The sequence below is a fragment of the Coffea arabica genome, chromosome 7e (assembly GCF_036785885.1).
Source record: "Coffea arabica cultivar ET-39 chromosome 7e, Coffea Arabica ET-39 HiFi, whole genome shotgun sequence".
NCBI classification, from domain to species: domain Eukaryota; kingdom Viridiplantae; phylum Streptophyta; class Magnoliopsida; order Gentianales; family Rubiaceae; genus Coffea; species Coffea arabica.
The window spans coordinates 42,549,021-42,569,738 of record NC_092323.1 but is presented as its reverse complement, the minus strand read 5'-3'; the positions used below and the strand labels follow the sequence as shown (position 1 = coordinate 42,569,738).

At 33.8% G+C, this 20,718-nt stretch overlaps 1 protein-coding gene across 4 annotated transcripts; it reads left to right on the top strand.

Annotated features, from left to right (window-relative positions):
- Positions 1 to 5,396: 5,396 nt before the first annotated feature.
- On the top strand, positions 5,397 to 20,471 carry LOC113701677 (zinc finger CCCH domain-containing protein 19-like). 4 transcript variants are annotated; one of them, XM_072059777.1, is made up of 13 exons: positions 5,397 to 5,632; positions 5,734 to 5,899; positions 7,277 to 7,356; positions 9,116 to 9,303; positions 10,193 to 10,637; positions 11,455 to 11,564; positions 12,642 to 12,701; positions 14,929 to 14,979; positions 15,744 to 15,816; positions 16,326 to 16,499; positions 16,646 to 16,741; positions 18,491 to 19,212; positions 19,988 to 20,471. In XM_072059777.1, the coding sequence occupies exons 2-13, from the start codon at positions 5,736 to 5,738 to the stop codon at positions 19,994 to 19,996; spliced, it is 2,172 nt and encodes a 723-aa protein (XP_071915878.1). In that variant the 5' UTR covers positions 5,397 to 5,632; positions 5,734 to 5,735; the 3' UTR covers positions 19,997 to 20,471. The 4 variants fall into 4 exon arrangements, with proteins under 4 accessions (XP_071915878.1, XP_071915876.1, XP_071915877.1 ...); XM_072059775.1 differs by having other exon boundaries at positions 18,491 to 19,432; XM_072059776.1 differs by lacking the exon at positions 19,988 to 20,471 and having other exon boundaries at positions 18,494 to 19,676.
- The last annotated feature ends 247 nt before the right edge of the window (positions 20,472 to 20,718 follow it).

Sequence of the window (20,718 nt, the reverse complement as noted above, 5' to 3'; positions counted from 1 at the left end):
AAAATTTAACTTCTCCAAGTCTGAAAAACTCCAAGAACTTTTTGAATGTGAACCAAAAGGTCTGTAGAAATTTTTTATATGAAAAAGTTGTCAAGCTTTTTTAGATGGGATTTAAGTTTCAGTGGTAACTAAAGATCATGTTTGATTGTGTACAAACTAGTACCTTAGACTAGCAAATTATGCAATATATCTCATGGACTAAGAAAATAAACGATCTCTAGATGCTCATCTTTGCAAAACCCGTTAAAATTCACCAAATTGAGGTGACTTCTCATTTTAGCTACTGTAAGAATCGTACTTCATCCTACATTTAAAAATAAAAGTTCCCCATAGAAAAGTAAAAAAAAAAAAAAAGACCTGAAAAGAATAAAGGGAGGCATGATAAAACAAATTTTAAATCTATAGAGAGTATCATTTCCATCAATGTATATAATTTTGTAATTTTGTCATATCTTCACAATCAATTTTGATCTTACCTCTATACAATAATGCCAAACACTGTTTGACCTAGAAAAGTTTCTTCAATAAATCTAGCATTATACTAATTCAACTGCTGACTGAGTTCCACACGATCAGATTTCCTAACTTCTCCAATCCCTAGTTGAATCGGCTATCTAGCTTTAGATTGATCCAACCAAACTTCAATGGTAAAAACTTAGCCCAATATTGTTCCTGAATGAGCTCCAAATGATTAGATTTCCCTACTTCTCCTATCCCTGGGTGAATCGACATAGCCTAAGTGAACAAGTCAAATGTGGTGCTAGAAGGTAATAGGACATATCCATTAATACAAAAATGAAGAGCTCCAAGAATTATATGGTAGATAGCATTCTTTCTCCTCTTTAATAAAATTCATTTTCAAATTCATGTGAAAGAATCTTCAACGAAATCATCACATTATAAGATTACCCTAGAAATTATTAGAATACAATTTGTAAAACAACAGACTAACTGTTCAAATGCTAAGGTAGCATTAACCATTAAGGCTTCCATTGTTCAAGTGACAAAAGCCACATGACAATACTAAGAAGTTTCTACAACAGATTAAATAGCACACAATCTGAATTGTCTGACCATCTTGTGTAAAACGTGCTGTCCGTTCACCTAAACAAGGGAAAATGAACAAAATGTTCATTAATTAAACTGCAAATTTTGATAACATCTTACTTGTTTTAAGACTAATTCTCTCATGCTCGTAATGCAATCCTGTTCACAAAAAAAAAAATTACAAGGGACTAAAACCTTGGTTATTTTTGTTGGCATATTAAATCAAGGCTCAAAAGTAGAAAGTTCTATATTATTATTTAGTAATATTTTAGTCAAATTAAGATTTTAGTAATTCTATTTGAGTCAAATTATGATAGTTTTACTATTTAAGAATTAGTATTTTATTAGAAAATATGTCATTGTAAGACTTGTTTATCAAATCATCTAACTTATAAGTAGAGAATCTTATTATTGTTATCAGCTGAGAAGAGTGGAATTTGAGAGCCTTGTTATTATGTGTAATTACTAATATATTGTTGATTTAGTCCTCTTCTCCCATACAAATATATATGTAAATTGCCTCCCCATATAGTTCAATTAGATTTTATCTCCTATAGTTTTTGGTTCTATATCTGGTATTAGAATGCTAAGTTCAAGAAATTGATTCTGGATTGGCTGTGAATATTGAAGAATTGTCCCAACTACGAGGTTAGTATTGATTGTTTTCCACTGTAAGAGTTACAGCATGAGAATTATTATAAAGAAGTCATTTGATTGAGTTGAACCAAGTCATCTGTAAGAGTTGAACCCTAAACTTATTTACTAAGTTATTTAGTCTATAAATAGAGAGTTTTATTACTGTTGTCAGTTAAGAAGAGTGAAACTTGAGAGCCTTGTTATTATGTATAATTATTGGTATATTATCGATATATTTGTATGTGTATGCCAAGAAAGGATTGATTTGAAGGAGGCAATGTTGACATATTAAATCAAGGCTCAAAAATAAAATTTTTTATATTATTATTTAGCAATATTTTAGTCAAGTTAAGATTTTAGTAATTCTATTTGAGTGAAATTATAGTAGATTTATTGTTTAGAAATTAGTATTTTATAGGGAATTTCTTGTGAATGTAGGACTTATTTACCAAATCATCTAGTCTATAAATAGGGAGTTTTTATTATTGTTGTCAGTTGAGAAGAGTGAAATTTGAGAGCCTTGTTATTATGTTCAATTATTGGTATATTATTGATTTATTCCTCTTCTCCCATCCATATTTGTATGTGTTATAAATTGTGGCCCTATATACACTGATTTTATTAAATACATGTCCTATAACATTTTGGTAGAATTTTCGGGTCCAACAAGCTTTATGTGAAGAATCATGCAATCAAGCATAAGATGAGACATAGTTTACAAATCCAAAACTACACACGAAGAAATTAATGAAAAATCTGAAAATGAAAAATCTCTAGTATCGATTCTAGTAATATTGTACTTGCATAATTCTACTAAATAAGTGAATTTCTCAATTTAATAAATATGGAGATGCAAAAATAATCTACCTATCAATTGCTGCATAGTGTTTATAAAGTTGTTCATCTATGACTTGCTTCTACTGCACAATATACCTTTTCCTTCTCCATTTTCACTAATTATAACTCCTAAATGTTTAACTCCTATCATAATTATCGGAAACAATTATCTCTAAAAATTTCAAGTAGTCATAGAGACATTCAAGTTTGCTTTCGCAATCATATTAAATTTAGAAAATAATCAAACAAAAATTTAGAAAGATCAAAGTCAAGAATAAGAAAAGGTCAAAAGTAATTACTACTTCTCAATGTTGAGCTCCTACAATGATCATTCTAAATTTTCAACCAAAAGAAACTGAAATTCAACCATAATTTTTTGGGCACAAAACCTAATAGACTAAATTTAAAATGAAGCAAAAACCTAAGAGGATGAAAAGTAATTACTTCTTCAGCAAAACACAAATCAAAGATCTCATTCACCTTTTCTTTGATTTCTTGGTGAATGAATTGAACCATCCGTCAGATCTGCTTGGACACATCTAAACTGTTTTGAAAGATGACTTCAACATGTTTGACAAAAAAATTACGTGAATGAAGAAATTAAGGTTAGAATCATGTATTTGAAAAAAGAAAAATCTCAATGACATCAATCAAGGAGAAATTTGAACAGAAAATTTTTTTAGAAATTGTCAATTTATTAGTTTTTGCACCAATTCTCACAGTTATGTACTACAATATAGTTACTTGATTTCAAAATTTGCCTATAAAGCCAACACAAATTTGCAGCAAATAGAATATAATAAATCTTAATTTACAAAAAAGTAATCAGCCAAAAGGAAAAGAAACAACTGACCTCGATACTAGAGAGAATGGACCAATGCAAAAACATCCTCATGGATTCTATTTCACAAAAAGCAATAAGAAACAGAAAGCCAACAAAGTAATGGAAGAAGTACAAAGGTCAACCATTTAGCCATGGTGTGGTAATTGCTGTAATTTCCTATTACAAATACTCAATACCATTCAACGAAAAGTTTGCCACGATTCTAAATAGGTTTATTTCTTAGTTCTATTTTGTTGGAGGTTTTAAACCTAAATAAGTGCATAAAAAGAAATTGGCACTGCTCTCAGCAATAATTATTGGTACTAATAGCAACTAATGTATCAACAACCCCAACCAAAAGACAATTTAACCCCCAAAGTGGCAAAAGAAAAAAAGAGTTAGCATTTCAACACCAACTCCTTTTTATATAGTATAAGGAAAAAAAAAATTTTATACGATCACTAACACCTACACTATCCTACAATAGAAGGGAAGAAAAAAATAAATGAGCTGTATAAGGGATTAGAGGGAAAGATGTAACATATATATGACAATGGAAAAAAAAAAAGAGGGGGGTGCTGTTGGAGGGAAGGAGAGAGTGGGGAGTTGTCAATATCTATGACTTACTCTATCCTATAAGGGTACGTTTGGTTCATGGACCGGATGATGACTCGTTCTCGGATTATTATCCTTGGGTTGAGTCATTCTTGAATAAATAATCCAAGTTATCTAGTTGGTTGATTCTAGGTTCAATAGGATATGCTAGAAAATAAATCTATCATGTATTTGGTTGGAAATTGGATAAGGTAGGATTACTATTTTAATGATCAAAACACCCCTTAATTTGGAGATTCTTTCTAATAAAATAATTTAATAATTTAATATTTTTTAATAAAATAATTTCATAAAAAATTTAATATTTATAACTTTTATTAAAATAGAGTAGTTTGAAGCTTTATAATTATAAAATAAATCAAGGGTTTTTGATATATAAAATTTGCATCCACTCAAACTCACCCCATTTGGGCCCTTAAAAATAGATTTTGATCAAGTTTTTGAACCCAAATTTGAAATCCAATTAAATAATGGGCCAAGTTTTGACTAAGTTAGGTTATATCAATTAAAACTTAACCCATTTAAGAGCTTTAAATGAACTGAACTCAAGTTAATATAGAAAATTTTTCTTTGAATCGAATTAGTAAGGACAAATTAGTTCATTCATATTATATTATCATATGGGAGTAGGGTTATATAATTATAAGAGTATAAATTTGCATTTTTTGTAAGAATAAATTAATTTAAAATTTTATCTTCCTATATTTTAATCATTCCAAGATGACTAATACCATCTACTTTATGAGATTACTTTATCCCATGAATAGATGATTAATTTGGTTAGGTAGGACGTGTCATCTCACGTATAAAATACAACCAAACATGAGATGACACAAGATGATTAATCCAATCCTATGTCATCCCATGAGCGAAATGGACCCTAAGAGAATACGAGAATAGGTAATTTCAAAATATTTTAACTCACCACAAACTGAATACACGCATTTATGACGGAAATGCCATATTCAAATACTGTTCACATAAACCTTAACATATTAATTTATTTATTTTAGTATTATTTTATCTCATATCTTTTCGCACTCTTTCCACCTCCATGTAAGCCATTATATATTTATTTATTTATTTATTTATTTTACTTTTTTTACGTCTTCTATTTTCACATTCTTTCCATCTTCAATTATTAAATATAGGATTCGAATACTGAATTTAACAGCGGACGGGACTCTAACAGTGGGACGGGATTAGAATAACGTTGCATTATCTCATCCGCAAAAATAAATTTCAACATTATTCACTTATTTTGAACTATTTATTATTTAGGAATGTCGTTTCTCTCAACCGTCTTCCATCCTTTTGTACGAGAGAAGACAAAGCGACTACTGTAATTAGTAAAAGCCGAAAACGCCTCCAGATTGTTGCTTCCCTGACACATCACACTTACCCCGTCATATCCCTCGGTCATTAACTTTCACCCTCTTTCATCGTCATCGTTACCTTTTCTTTTTCGTCTCTCTCTTTTCTCTCTTTCCTTGTATGCTGACCAAACTCATGCAAGAACTCAACTCTAGAGTCTATACTGCTCCTTCACTCTTCCCTCTCTGCTTAAGTCTACAATCTACATCCACCTTCTTCTCTCTCTGTTTCTTCTCCATTTTTTTTGGTTCTACACTAAATCGGCCAAAACACTTTCTTCCGCAACGACTACAGGATTGGGTAATAAATTTTTTGTCCATATTCAGCAAAGGTTGTTTGATTTTGATTTTCGTTTTCTTAATTGCGATTCACCCCCTTTTTGGGCTGTTGACTTGATATAGAGATGGCGGAAGGGGCTAAAAGCGTGATACGAATTGAATCAGACGACGAGAACGAGAACGAGAACCCGAACGAGAGCGAGAACAGGAACGAGAATGACTGTTCCCAGTCCGAAGAATGGTGCTTTGTCTGCCACGACGGTGGCATGATTCGTGACTGTGATTTTCCGTGAGTTTCTTTTCTCTTCTTCATTTTTTTCCTTTTTTTCTTGGGTTGCTGATTCTCTGGAAATTCATTGTTCTTTGGTTTTTTTCTGTGCTTTGTTACTTTGATTTCATCACCTTCATTGCCTTCACTTTTCCTTTTATTTTTTTAATTTATTGATGCATCATAGCCTTTTTTCCCCTTTTTGGTGCTATGAATTATGATCATGGTTCCTGAAAGCTCTAGTTATATTTAATTTGTTGTCATGCTTTTTTTTTTCCTAAGTTTCTATTATTTCTGAATTTTTTCACTGGAAATTGGCTATTACAGCAACGTAGTTGATATATGAGAAATTTGCTGAATTGCTACTTTTATTTTCAAATCCTCTCTCGAGAAAAGAAGGGAAAAGAAAAGGTTAATGGATACAACTGTTTTTTTTTTTTTTCGGTAATATTGTTAGGTTCTGGCAGTTTTAATGTGGTTTATGTTCAAGTTACTGGAATCCAGAAAAAGTCAGTGTGTATGATTGGAGAGAAATTTTGAGGGCTTAGCAGAAACGAAAATCATCTTCTTATAGGATTGGAATTACCCATTACGCACCAAGTTCTTTGTCAAAATTATTTGATGCCATAATTTGCCATCCGTTGTTCATGATAATTAATTTCATTTTCTGCAATGCAATTTAGTTAATCAAACTTAGCAGGACCCCAAGCTTCAGCCTTGATTTATGTCAGGTGGGATTTTTTCAGATACAGGGTGGCTGACATGACATGGATACAGTGTTGTTGTCTATTTACCTTTCGACTGTTTTGAATTAAGAAAATATAATCAAGTTCGGAGCAGATATAAAAACTGTCCCTTTGCATCTCTAGTACAACTACTGAATCTCACTGCTATAGAGGGTATATGTGTCTACTAGAAACCTGGCCTTTTTTGGAATGCTCTTTGCCCTGTTTGGCTATTTGTGTTTATCCATTGACAACACAAGGAGGGTCAGTGTCATGTTTTGACAGCATCTTAGATTTTGAATGAAAGGCATACACAGTTGAAAAAGTTTCAGGAATATGAAACTACATATTCTCAGATATGTAGATGGCGAGGAGATGAGTTCTCTGGTGATTGAGTCTGGCAAAATTCTTTGAGATTTTATAATGCCTAAGAACTTTAAAATCCTCTTAAGATGCTGGACATTGAATGAGGTAGATCATAAGATCAACTTGCTTTTGCATTAATTGCAAGTTTTTATCTTTATAATCTGAGATCTGTTGAAAGGTCATCTTTCACTTCTTTTTATTACTTCCACTCTTAGCGTCACTTTTTTGTTTCTGTTTATGAAGCTTCAGTATTCTGTAATACATGGAAACTTTTGCTTGCCTCACTCTGGATATCTTATTTTTCTAGGAAATGTAGAAAAGCTTATCACCACAAATGCGTTGGTCAAAAGAAATCATTTCTTACAAGTAGTATCAGCTGGAATTGCGGTAAGCATCTCATCTCATACATCTAAACTACCGCTTGACTATGAAGCAGAAGGAAAAGAAATGGGAGATGGATTTCGTAAATATTTTTAATTTCTAAGAGTTTAGCTGAGATTTTTCTTACATATTACTGGATAATGCAGAAATGGGGAAGCAAAAATATTAGGGACTTAAAATTGCATGATTAATTTTATCTACCCTAGTTTCCTCAAGTTTTTCCATTTTACATGAATCTTTGAACTTGTTGATATTTGAAATTTTATTCCTGTTGCCGGCTCCAAGATCAACTCATATTAATAGGATGCTGAAAGGCATATAGGCAAAAACATGATAAAATTGAAACAAGAGACATTGAAGAATTAGATTAGAGGTTTCATGTTATTCCTTGAAGAATATAAGCATATGATTTACAAACTAAGGATTAAATATCTTCACGTATACGTGTAATTACACGCTTTAATCAATTTAGCCACAAATAATCTACAAACTCAGGATGATGTGATTAAGAATGAAACGATTGATAGTTACAACCAAATATAAACAAATAAGTATTTTTTGTTTGATAATGGAGGATTGGTTGTTACACACAGCAATATGGGGAAAGGATTTTGGTGACTATCAACCAAATAACATGCTAAGTGGTAGCTTATGCTTTACTTTCCTTTCTTTCTTTTGTAAATTGAAATTCTTACTTGACAGATTTGTCTATGATTAATGTTTTATGATTCTAGCTATAGGATGTGGGATATTCTAGGTAGGTCTACAAAGAATGTGGGATATTCTAGCAAGACATACAAGTCTAGCAGTTGGTTTGTGTATCAGGGATAACCAATCAATCACATTCTTGTTTAACCTAAGACATTCACTCTGACAAAGGGAGGTCATACCGTCCTTTACTTTTTTCCAATTTCCAAGTTTGCCAATTAGGTTCCAGCAAGGTTTATTTTGTACAGATCTGAGACTGTCCCATTATTTGTCCTGCACAAATGTTTGATGTATGAAATTGTTTTAATTCACTGGTAGAGTTTTCATTTTCTTTTTCTTTAAAGAGTAAAGTGAAGTTGTTTTTACTTCTGAAGAACTGTTAACATCATTTCCCCAAGCATTTTCTGTCCTACCACAAGTAACTGAGGAAAAAGAAAACAAAAGAATGAAAGCAGAAGATTCTTCATTTGATGAGTATGGTCATCAATGGTAATATTGCTGAAATGCGGGGATTAATTTCATTCTCCTTTTAGTTTCTTACCTGGGAAAATTTTGATCAAAATACAGTTTCTTAAAGTTTTGTTGTAGAGATTATTTGGATAGAATAGATACGAAAGCGAAGGATTAGGCCTACAGTAAGAGTTTGCAAAGACTATCGATTTGAACTTGCCAATGAGTTAGGGTCATAGTGACAAACTATAAAATGCCCTGGGGGTGGTTTTATTTTCTGCTGATTCCTTATTTGGACAGTAAACTAATATGCAGATTTAATTTGGTAACTTACTGTATACTGTTGTCAGCATTTTGTCTTTTCACTATTTTGCTTTTTAGGAACTCTTAAGAGTGCTCCTCTTATTTTTTTTTTGTGGTTTGCTTTTCACTGTTTAGTTCAAGATTACGTACAGTTCTCAGCATTTTGTCTATCTCCAAATTTGGTTTGCAGGAATTGTCGAGGAGCTCTCTCTTTTGATTTTTGGTTTGATTTTTCACAGATCAGTTCAAGATTAGCTCATTTGATATGTTGGCATTTATGTCATAATGTTGTTTATCATTTCAGCTCGACACTCATGCTCCAAATGTGGTGGAAAGCCAAGAATTATGTGTTACTGCTGTCCCAAAGCAATATGCCATCAATGTATTGACTCTGCAGAGTTTTTTCCAATTAAACAAGAAAATGGATTTTGCAAGGACTGTATGAATTTTGTGCTGCTTTTTGAAGGAATTGTAGATTCAGACTCCAGCTTGGTATGGAATATGAAAATTGCATTTAATTAAATGGTAGTGTATGTCAAAGTAGAGATTAATTATAACATGATAGCAGTTCCATTAGAGTAGTTGTTTAATTTAGATTAATAGAATTCACGTAGCCAAAAGATTATGCAATACTTAAAGTTTTCTTTTTTATTATTTAAAGATCCAGCACTAGTAGAATTGTTAATTTGATATGTTACTTAACAATGTTTCGTCAACTAAGATGTTCACATTTTTTCAATAGATATCTCACATTGTTACCTATCACACATATGAAAATGTTATGGTAGACATGATAGAACTCATGCGTATGGGTAAAATGATTGGCGCACTCTAAGGATCAGCAACCCCTAAAGCTAATTTTAACTATTCAATGTTATCACAAGTTGTTTTAAGCTAGAAGTGGTGATTGCGTCCAGCCTTGCTTTTGCTGCACATGAATTTTTATAGTTTGCAATTCTAGAAAATTTGGGAAAATTATAATAGAAAAATTGCTAGCTTTTGTCTGTGTAAACTTCTACCAGTGTGAAACTGAAGATAAGGATTTTCTATTTTGTGTGCTTAAAAATTTACCTACATTTATTTGAGGAAGCATACAATGTTCTTGTTGCTTAAGATGCACATGAAGATCTATGGTCCATTGCTGTTCACACACTAGTTGCTGTCAGCTCTCATGTTATTTGCAACATGCAAATCTTAGGATGTTAAATTTTTATGGTTGTGGTTTTAGACCATCAACCTATAGTTTATATACAACCTCTTGCTATGATGCAAGGCTTTACCAGTTTCCTTGTGTTGCAAGTCTTGTCTTTAATGTTTTCCTTATGATGCTTCTAACTTGTATGAATTAATGCTTCTAACATAAATTTTGTTTGTTAACTAGCACAAAAGAATGAGTCTTGGGGATCTTTCCACACAAGAAAGATATCTCAAGGAATATTACGAGATCATAAAGAAGCAATACAGCCTTACTTTTGGTCATATCCAATCTGCCAGAAGGCAATTGAAGAATCGAGAGAAGCACAAATCTTGTGAGAGTTTAGATGATGCCAACAAGAATAAGAGATCTAGGGTTCTACCAAGGACAAAGCTGTGTTTTAACACAACTTCTCCAAGTGAGGAGGTGGTAAGCAGTAAAACTCCGACCTTGTTTGCAGCAGTCGTTCTTGATAATATTAGACTTGCATATCTGAGAAGGAGATTAATTGGGAAGCTCCTGGAGCAGCCTGAATCTTTTGAGAACAAGGTAAAAGGTACTTTTGTTCTTGTTGAATTACCTTCACCTGATGGACGTCAGAGGAAAACTCGTCAGCTTGTGCAAGTGACAGGTTAATCTTCTTTACAAGATTCATTTTTCTTTATTTTAAAGAAAACTATGTCTTTATTTTTTTGTCCAGTAAGCCTGAGAGGTTAATCTTGTTCTCTATATCTCATTTTTATTTATTTTAAAGTCAACAGCGTTGTTATTTGTTTCCCTGATTTCCTAAACTGCATGCTGTATTGATGGAATGTGAATAATCTCTCATGAAGTTTCTCACAATGGGGCTTATCTGGTTTTCAAAGTTATGCTGACCTTCACTAATGATGTTTTTGCTAACGTTCTTAGTGAGTAAATGTAGGATCCAACTGTAGAATTGTACTTTACACCTCTCTCTCCTGGCAATGTGGCTTCATTTCAGTTCCCCTCCCTCTTCTCCAACTTGCCAATTTCTTAATAGCATCTAGGATTCATGCAAGAAGTGTTTATGGTCTTTTCCTAATGAACTCTTCTAAATCCTTATCTCTCTCTCAAGCTTTCGTGAATTGTAATAGGTCTCCTGTTAGTATGGTGCTATAAAGGAGGGTATTGCTTTGGAGTTAATGGATTCCTATTAAACTTTCAAGGAAATTTTCTTCACTTTGTTAGCTGACTAACATGGGAACATTTTGATGTAAATTATTCAGTTAGCCACCCAAACTTTTAAATTGTTGGAATTGCTTTGATTAAGGAGACAGTTGAAGCCATCTGCCATTTGTATTGATCTTAGCTACTTTGTGTTTATGTGTTTCGACTATAAATCTTGATGAATCAACGATTCTTTTTGGATATGCTGCGGTGATATACTCCCAAATGTTGCATGTAATAGTGTAGTTTTGTGCTATCAGGCACAAGGAAGACTTCAGGTCATCATGATGAGGTGGATATTAAGCTTCTAGCATCAAATATTCCAAATGAAATTTCAATTCACATGTTATCAAATGCTGATCTGTCTGAGGTAACATAATCTATCTGAGGTAGCATTAGATATCAGTAATACCTTGTATTGCTCTCTTTTGTCTTCTTTCCTTCTTTTGTATTGTTGCACTAGAATCCTGTTTTTGTTCATTTTGAACTCAGAAATTCTCCTTTTCATTGAATCCACTAAAGGAGGCATGATTTATGAAAAGAAGTCAGAGTAAATGAGGCCCAAAACACATCCAATTGCCAATATAACAAACTATCAAGTTTCTTTTAGAACTAATTGCAGCTATACTTATGTGCATTTATTCATATGATAACAATTGGTTGGGAATTGAGTGCCAGTATTGCTGCAACTGACAAATAGAACTGGCATAATGTGACTGTCGTGGTTGCATTTCCAGTGTGATGGTTGAAGATTTTCTTGGATTTCACAAGATGTTCTGTTGAACATGTACCTTGACCTGAAGTGTAGATCTTGGAACGTAGATCAACCATGGTTGGCTACTGAGTGACTATTTATTTAGGAAGTTTATGTGACTTCTATAGGTTTAGGTAATTGCTAATAAGCAACAGATGGAAGAAATAAACATACAATGATTCTGTTTTGGATCTTGGGCTTTAGGCGTGATGTCTTGGCTTTACAGTAATCTGCTTGATATCTACTTTAGGGCTAGAGGCCTTTGGCCAAGTGAGAGATATTATTTTTCTTCCTTGCCATTTATTAGTGTATTTCTGGAAAGCAGACTGTATTACACTGTCAAGTTCTGTACTGAATACCTTGCATATGTGATATCAAATTTGGTAGTGCATAAAAAATAAATTTAGAGTGCCGGTTATCTAATTATAACGGATTATAATTGTATAGGATGGAACTAAAAACTCAGATGATGAGTTCAAATGCATGAGATAGGCTTTTCTTTCTGAATCTGATGCATCATGCAAGTTTTCCTCTCCATGAAAGGATATCTTGTTACTTCTTCCTGCCAATCATTGACTGCCTGAATAGTTTTAGCAAAAAAAATAATTTCATTTTTGTTTATTAACAAGTTTGACAGTTATTATATTTGCCTCCTGAATTTTTTTAACCTGAATTTACCGTTACTTATTTCAGAAGGACTGTGAAGATCTCAGACAGCAGGTGCAAAATGGTCTGCTTAGAATGCCTACTGTGGTGAGTACTCCTTCAAAAGATGCCTAGTTCCTCCAGGTTCACAAACTGCAGTTCCATTGTACTGTTTGGTGCATTCTAATTGGCAATATTTTATGGAACAAACTCTTGGATCCAACTCCACTTTGCAGTTGCCCTGACCGTCTTGACCTCTTACACCATTCAAAAGCAATCCAACTTTAAACATCATGCAAAAAAAAAAAAAAAAAATTTGTTAGCAACAAGAAAGAATATTGCTGGAAGGTTATTTGTTTGGCGGTATTTTTTTTGTTGCTGTAGTAATTGTGAATGGAATTTCGCAAGATTAACTGGCTAAGACAATTTCTACCAGGTTTTAAGAATGTGAAGTATATTTCCATTGGATATGCAAGCGTCTATTCACTAATGGGGAAATAAAAGGTAAAAGAAAAGATGAACTTTGCCATCAGTACTGTTGCCTGTCAGTTGAGGAGATTCTCATAAGTAAGATAGTTAATATTTGATACAATTTTCAAGTTATGATATACTGGTCATTGCAGCTGGCAATACAGGCTAATTATTAGGTTCTCATCCCATTGTTTGTCAACCGTGTAGGATCCAGGATGACTTTAAGCTTGTACCTGAATTAGGAAAATTGGTTATTGGACCCAGCATCTATCTGTTTGTAACCTTCCAGTTGTGCTTAAGTTGGTTTCTAGTATGAGGGAATTTATTATTTGTTGGTGCTCACCAATAGCTTCTCTTTGTTTCTTAGTTATTTCTTTAGATGTTGGAGCAGTAGTATGATATCTCAAAGATGAATTATGCTAACATATTCATTGTTATAAGATTAAATTATCTTTCTTTGAGAAAAAGGCCTTTGAATAGATCAAAACGATTATCCATTATTCTTATACTTCTGCTCGAGCTGAAGAGAGCTTTGGGAAAGGAAATTATAAGAGAAAAAAATTGGAAAATTTAGGAAGTTCTTCAATGGCTGATTTCAAAGTATTTGGGAGGAAAACCTATGCTACCCAATACGAGTTACCTAGTCATATTTGTAATAGTAGTGTACCTAAATAAAAGTTATGGAAATTCTACTGCTTCAAAGAACATGTACCCTATGCTGCTAACATGTTACAAAAGCAGTAAATTACCCATAGGTTGCACATTGAATGTCCTAATCACTTTCTCCAGCAACTTCTCTGAAAGAAAATGTTAATCGACTTGAATATGCAGTGTTCCATTCTGGAACTGGATTAGATGCAAGATGAATAGATGCTTTTTTATTACATTTCAAACTTTTGCACTCAAATTCAAGCTCAATTACTATTCTTCAGTTATAGTTGTTAACATGTAGTTTCAGCAATGACAATATATTTAGATTCCGCACTGTACTGGCAACTGCAGCTGCTGCTTTCTCTTCCATGGTACCAAGTGGCCATCATCAATGGCACAATTACCTGTGGTTGAATTTCAATGTGAAACTCAAACAAGCCTAATGTGTGACCATGATTCTAATACAAGAATTATGGTCTGGATATCTTAAACGGGTGCGTATGACCACACCATTTGGTTTAAAGGATTCCTGTGAAAGTTGTTCATGATCTTGGGCCACTCCACACGTCATTTGGTTTTGACTTTGATGCCAAGGTTCTTTAACAGTTGATGGTTGAGAGTAGATGATATAATTGAGAATAAGCTGGGCAAAAAACCTAAATAGCTCTCAAGCTTCCTAGATTTTATACCTTTGGCCATTCAATAATCCAGGATTTCATGTTGCGTCTCAAATTTTTTAGGTGTATGCTTTTGGTCCTCCATTTTTTGTCCCTAAGGCTAATAAGCCAAAGACACATGTGAAACAAAGGTTGATTTCTTGGAGCTAGGTCAGCACGGGAATGGGGTTGAAGGTCCCTAATTTACCTAATGCTACATGCTAAATTTCTGTACATCTGTTGAGCAAATATTTTGAAAACATAGAAAATAGGAATTGTTCCACTGGTAATTAACTGCCAAATGAATTACAAAATGCACATATTTCTTGCTTTTGCTGAGCTTTTCTTACTCTTTAGGCAATTTTCCCTGTCCTTGCATCCGGTGGAGATAATTAGACAATCGCAGTGCAGGTTCATGAGGTTTAGATCCATAGGTTTATAAATTAACACAGCATTGGTGGTTATAGCTTTTTCTTCTCTATCTTTGCAGCTATATGGACTTACATTTTCAGTTTATAGTTCCTTACAAGCACTTGACAGCAGTCTTTCATCTACAGGAGGAGCTTGAACAAAAGGCCAGAGTTCTGCGTGAGGAAATTGTGGATGATGTATGACCTTACATGTTCTCGTTCACATATGACATTCTGTTATGTTTTGGGTCTCTGTGATCTTGGTTAGACTTATTTATGTATCATCAGAAAATCCTTATGAAATGCTAATATTGTGAATATGATCTCACTTTCTGTTCACATAGTTTCCTTTATGATTTGCCTGCTTTCTTTGATTATTTTTCAAAGGCTGAACTGCTTCAAGATGAGCAGTTTCTTTACCATTCAATTGTGTCAAAATAATAGTAAAAGCATATAATTTCCACATTACTTTGGTGCATGATTATATGTGAGGAAGAAAGAGATTTCTTTTCTTATTATTTCTTTCTTCTTTGAAGTTTAGGTGCTCTGTTGGAATTTTTTTTTTTTTTGGGGGGGGGGGGGGGGGTGGAGATGGTCTGGTGAGGGCAGCTGGGAGAAATGTCGCAAAGAATCTTACAGTTGGTAGAAAGACTCAAAGCTACTAATACTCTCCTTGGAGTGTTAATGAGTAGAAGCTCACATTATTCTTAATTTGTCATACGTCTCAGTTGAGCAACTGCACCAATTTCTTGAATCTCCTTCAAGTTTCTGTGTTTGCTTGAATCTAGTGGAAATCTTATGCATGTAACAGTGATCGATATATTTTTGTTTTGGTGGGTGCTGATTATTCTGGTACTTGATAGTTATTTGTCTTAATTTCAATTGAACCAAATTCATAATTTTCCCTTCTTGCACTTTTTTTCATTCTGGAGATCGTTACTCATAATTTCTTATATGTTCAGATGATTGCTACAGAGTTGAGAGTCCTGCAAGTAAAAATTGACAGAGCTAATGAAAAGGGTTGGAGACGAGAATATCCTTTGATCAGTTGTTATATAGAAAAGAGCAATCAAATTAGCTAGGTGCTCTTGGAGTTGTCGCAAGCATGTTTATCTTGTCTAAAGTAGCTTGTAGATCTCTGTTTTTCCCTGTCTCCAGCCCATGAGACTCATCAATCTCAGAAGTTGCCCTTTTTCCAGCTAAGCTGTTTACCAATCTAGATGACCAGTCAGTATAATCCAACTTGCATTTGCTATTCTTTTTTTTCTTAAACTCTCGTCTTTATGCACTCTTATCTCTTGGAGTACCTATCTGTAAGAATTAGCTCCTGATAAGATTTCAGTCACTGCTACTTTCCAGAAGTCTTTTATGCAAGAGGGAGTGCATTTTTTGCATTTTTGCTTCTGCATGATTTGTTTCTTTTCCGGATTCATGCTTCTTGTGAGTTTCAAAAGTGGTTAAAAGTTGACAAAAAGAGCTTTAGATTTGCTTATAATCGAGACATTAAATGATGATCATTGACCTTAACCTATATGTGGTTACATTGTTCGAACTTAGAAATAGAAGGACACAGCTAGAAGCACCATCAAAGCGGTTGTGGTTAATAAATAATGTTCCAGTGGTCATTTCAGAAGAAGTAGATATCAATGTTATGTCTTGTGGAACTGCAGATGACAGACAGGGAAGCGAAGGCTCACCGGTATCAATCCCAATTGAAGGTACTATTTGCAATGCCACAAAATTGCTTCATGAATTTGGCAGAATAGATTAACGATCAATTATTTGCATCTGCAAATATTTTTTTCTTTAGCAAAACCCATTGCTGCAGCTTTTGTCCTGAAACTACTTTTGAAATGGTGAACAGGGTCACAATGCACTAGTAACTGTGATAAATTCAGTGAAAGCTTGACAAATTCAGTACCTATCAATAATGTGGAGGCAGGTGGTAAAACTATCTCAGGTATTTGATGCACACTCTAAAATAACATGTTTGTTGTTTCCCTTTCTCAATATTGCAAAGTGAATGTACAGGGGGATAACTGGAGGAAAACCTCAGCAGCTATTATAACTTGGATAATTAACATAATGGGATTTAAGGGAACCGATAGTATCTGTACAGTGAACAAGCGTAGTACACAAACAAGTTTGTTTTCTTAATGAAGAATGGCGCCCATTACTTTTTGTATATTCTGATATTGGTATGTGAATGTGGAGCACTAGGCCATGCACTTAGTACTGCTAAAGTCTTTTGCAGATTATCAAATTTGATCTTTGTCCTGGCTTTTTTAAGTTAAAAGGAAATTATTCATTTAAGAAATTTTCTTCCAAAAAGTGTCTGCAGTTGCATTAGATCCTAGTCCAAGATTGAAGGATGACATGGATGATAAAATGCAAAATGAAGGCCCTGCTATGGTAATCCTCGACAAGGAGTGCAAGGGTAGTGAAACTGCTTCAGGAATATTATACATTAGAATCGTGTCTCATTTTTAACAATTTGTTTTCGTCTCTCTCTCTCTCTGTCTCTTTCTCTCTCTCGCGCTCCTCCCATTATTTTCATTTATTTTTGTTCCTATTTTGGTTATGTAGTAGGGAATAACACGGTAGTTTCTTTGAGTTAAATTGACTGTTAAGTCGAACCAGGATTTGACAAGTATAGAACTTGCAAATGAAATTCTGTAAAACTTTCAGTTTGTCTTGCTACTCGAATCATGTAATTAAATAGGATGATGAGATGTAGAGCGCACAAATGAAATTCTGTAAACTTTCAGTTTGTCTTGCTATTCAAATCATGTAATTAAATAGGACTACGAGAATCCTTGATTATCTTGGTGCATTTCTTTGGTCAAAACTGCTTAAAATAGAATGTTTCATGTGGCCTTAGAATAGTGGAATGTCAAGATATAGGTATCTAGACCTGCTCTTTTCCATTACATTTAACATTCATAATTAAATAACATGATGAGGGATATTAACTCATTGTCTTGTATCACAAACAAATACATGCATAATTGAATAACATGATGAGCATTCCTGTTGCAAAACCTACTCTAATGCCACTTCAGCAGTTAAGTATCAATGTCCTCTTTTTTCTATCCTCTAAGGAGAAGAAAGTTATACTTCAAATGGTTGATTGTGAGCATAGAGGTTTGAAGCGACTTAATTATTAATCTCTAAGCTTCAATATTGACACATGGCATTTCATGGCAGTGACGTAGGTTTAGGATGATGAAGTCGAGTTTTTATTCAACTTATGCTGTTAAGCTGTATCTTTGTCATTTTGCTGGGTATAAAATAATAAACATCATATGGCCATTTAGTTTGTCTATGCTTTCAAAGTGTATTTAATTGCTTTCTATTGTCATAATCTTCAAGCTTGTAATCATTTAAGTGTTAAGCTATATAAATAAATAGAACAAAGAACTGAAATAAATATTGGTACAAAGAGTCATGCATCCCTGATTTTGGTTATATTAGACCACTCAAACGAATTGCTGATACGACATTTTGAAAACATTAGGCGTTAAGTTTGTCAGATAAAATCACACCTGTAGACTTTTTTCTACCTTATATAGTTTAATTTGAATTTATTGGGAGGACTTCATTCTGTAGGTGGGACAAATCCTAGTGAATTATTTACTTTGATCATTTCCGTCATCTTTTGTTTTTTCATCTGAGCTGATTTAAATAATATTTTGTTCTTATTTTGTAGTAGTGTCCCTCTTCAAGAGATCACCAGGTGCCTATACTCCAACTGAAGAGCATGCAAGGAAGCTGGTGAAAGATCCCGTGGTGAATGATGCTACACCTTTTTGTCCTCAAACCACAAACACAGAGACCAATCCCATGGTGAATAATGCTATGCCTTCATGTCCGCAAACCACAGACACGGAGACCAATAAGGACCCTGAGCAACTGTTTCCAGAAATTGAGCAGAATAAACCAATACAAGGACAGAAGGTGAATGTAAAAGGCACAGCCATGAATACTGTTGAGCCCTGTTTAGAGCAGAGTCGCTCCATTTGTTTTGTTCCTGCTTTTCCATTGGATGGCAAGGTTATGACTCCTGTTGTTGATCATCATCCAACTATGACACAGCAATCAAATAATGAAAGCTCCTTGAGAAGGGAGCTTGACTCCTTACGTTGTGACCTTGTAAGCACGTCCACAAGGGGCGCTTTACTGGAGGATGAATTGAAGGCGCTCAAAAATAAGATGGAGCATGATGCTCTTGTAACCCCATCCAAAATTTCAAGCATGGAGAAAAAACTTGATTTGATGTTTGAGCACCATGCCAGGCAGTCCGGAGGTGCACAGGTTGAACCTGCCCAGGAGAAAATAACCTCTTCTAACAAGTCAAAAATGTCTGCGGGTGATGTCACAAGGTTGTTGGAACCTATAAAAAGAGCTGGTTGGACTGAAGCTTTGGAAGAGGTAAAGGCAAAGCACCTCCCACACTTGAATCCGATTGAATTCCCTATGTATGACCCTGGTTCCCGGCTCAAAGTAAGCCTTATTGCAAAGAGAATTTGTGAATCTGGTATTCATATTGATCATTTGGTGTCATTAGAAGCAACTGAGAAAGAACAGGCTAGCGAAACTCAGCGCAACATCTATCTAACTTGAGGTTGAGAACTCGAAACTGTCGATGAAGGTTAACTTCTAGATATTCCTACTCGAGTCCCTTAGCCATGACCCTTTTAGGTGGTGGTGTTAGCTTCTGATTCCTGTGTTCGTTGTTTCTTTGGAAACCTTGTAAGAACAATGTGTGTGTGTGTGTGTGTGTGTTTTTTTTTTTTCTCTCTCTCAAGAAACAGTAGTAAAAGCTTAGTTAAAGTTTGTGAAAACACTTGGTCAATACTATCTCTTTAGAATAAGATAAACCTGGTGGTTTGACACTTCTAATCTTCTCTTAGTTATAGTATATGCTGCAACCGACCAGTATAACTGTGACTAAAGTAGTTACTTTTACAACTTAAAAGGAAGAATTTAAGATGCAAACTTCAGGCATATATCTGACATAAACTAGGCTTATGTAGATGCAAATATTCCAGTACTCGTATTATCTTCAAATATTTCTCAATGTAATGATCATTGTGTTAAAGAGTTAATTGTGCATTTTATTTTTGTATATTCCCTCCTAATTATGGTAAAATATGGTGTTATATGTTGGATTCTACTCATATTTGATGTTTGACAATGTTTATAGGACTTTTGAGAGAAAAAGTGCATTAAAGGCTAAATTTCCAGAAGACTTTATTCTACAAGGCGCGACCACTTCTTAATTCACTGAGAAGTCTGGACATTGCTAGAGTGGAAGTAGGTCTGTCTAATATTTTTGCTGATCGATTGAGAAGGAATTTGATTTGGTTGGTGGAGTTGAGTATTGATTACTTATTTTAGGAACATCATCTTTGATTTATTTATTAGTTTTAGTATTTATTAGTGTTACAATTTTTTTTTTCCCTAACGATAATAATTATTAGTGTTACAATTGAAAAAAGGATTCTTAATCCTTTTAGTTATAGGAAACTTTTTAAGCACTGATAGATAGGAATTAGCCTAGGATAGGAAAAAGGGCGAATCAAGACACGATTCTCGAGCTTCAGCTTTTCCTTCATGCAAAAGTAGTCAATTTTTCCTTTCCTTCCTTTTCTCTAATAAAAACTAGTTTTTCTTGGGTTGCGAATTCACCATGAGTAGCAGCTAGTTTCTTGTTCTAGATGAAGGATAATTGAAGCTTTGGTTTAACAATATTATGAAATTTAATATGCTTTATTTGTTTCATTTATTTATAAATATTTATAAACTCTCTATTTGTTATTGAGACGATTATTTTGGTTGAATTAAATAAAGGGCCCTTATTTAGTTTGACAAAATTATTTGTCAAATCCGTTATTGTTTGGCAGTTTTAGTGTTGGTGGTGAGTGATATTATTTA

Bases quoted from the DNA above. Each gene is read 5' to 3' on its own strand.
- LOC113701677 (XM_072059775.1), top strand. From the start codon at position 5,736: ATGGCGGAAGGGGCTAAAAGCGTGATACGAATTGAATCAGACGACGAG. The intron at 7,357-9,115 runs GTAAGCATCTCA...TTATCATTTCAG, and splicing joins TAGTATCAGCTGGAATTGCG to CTCGACACTCATGCTCCAAA. The intron at 14,980-15,743 runs GTATGACCTTAC...TTATATGTTCAG, and splicing joins GTGAGGAAATTGTGGATGAT to ATGATTGCTACAGAGTTGAG.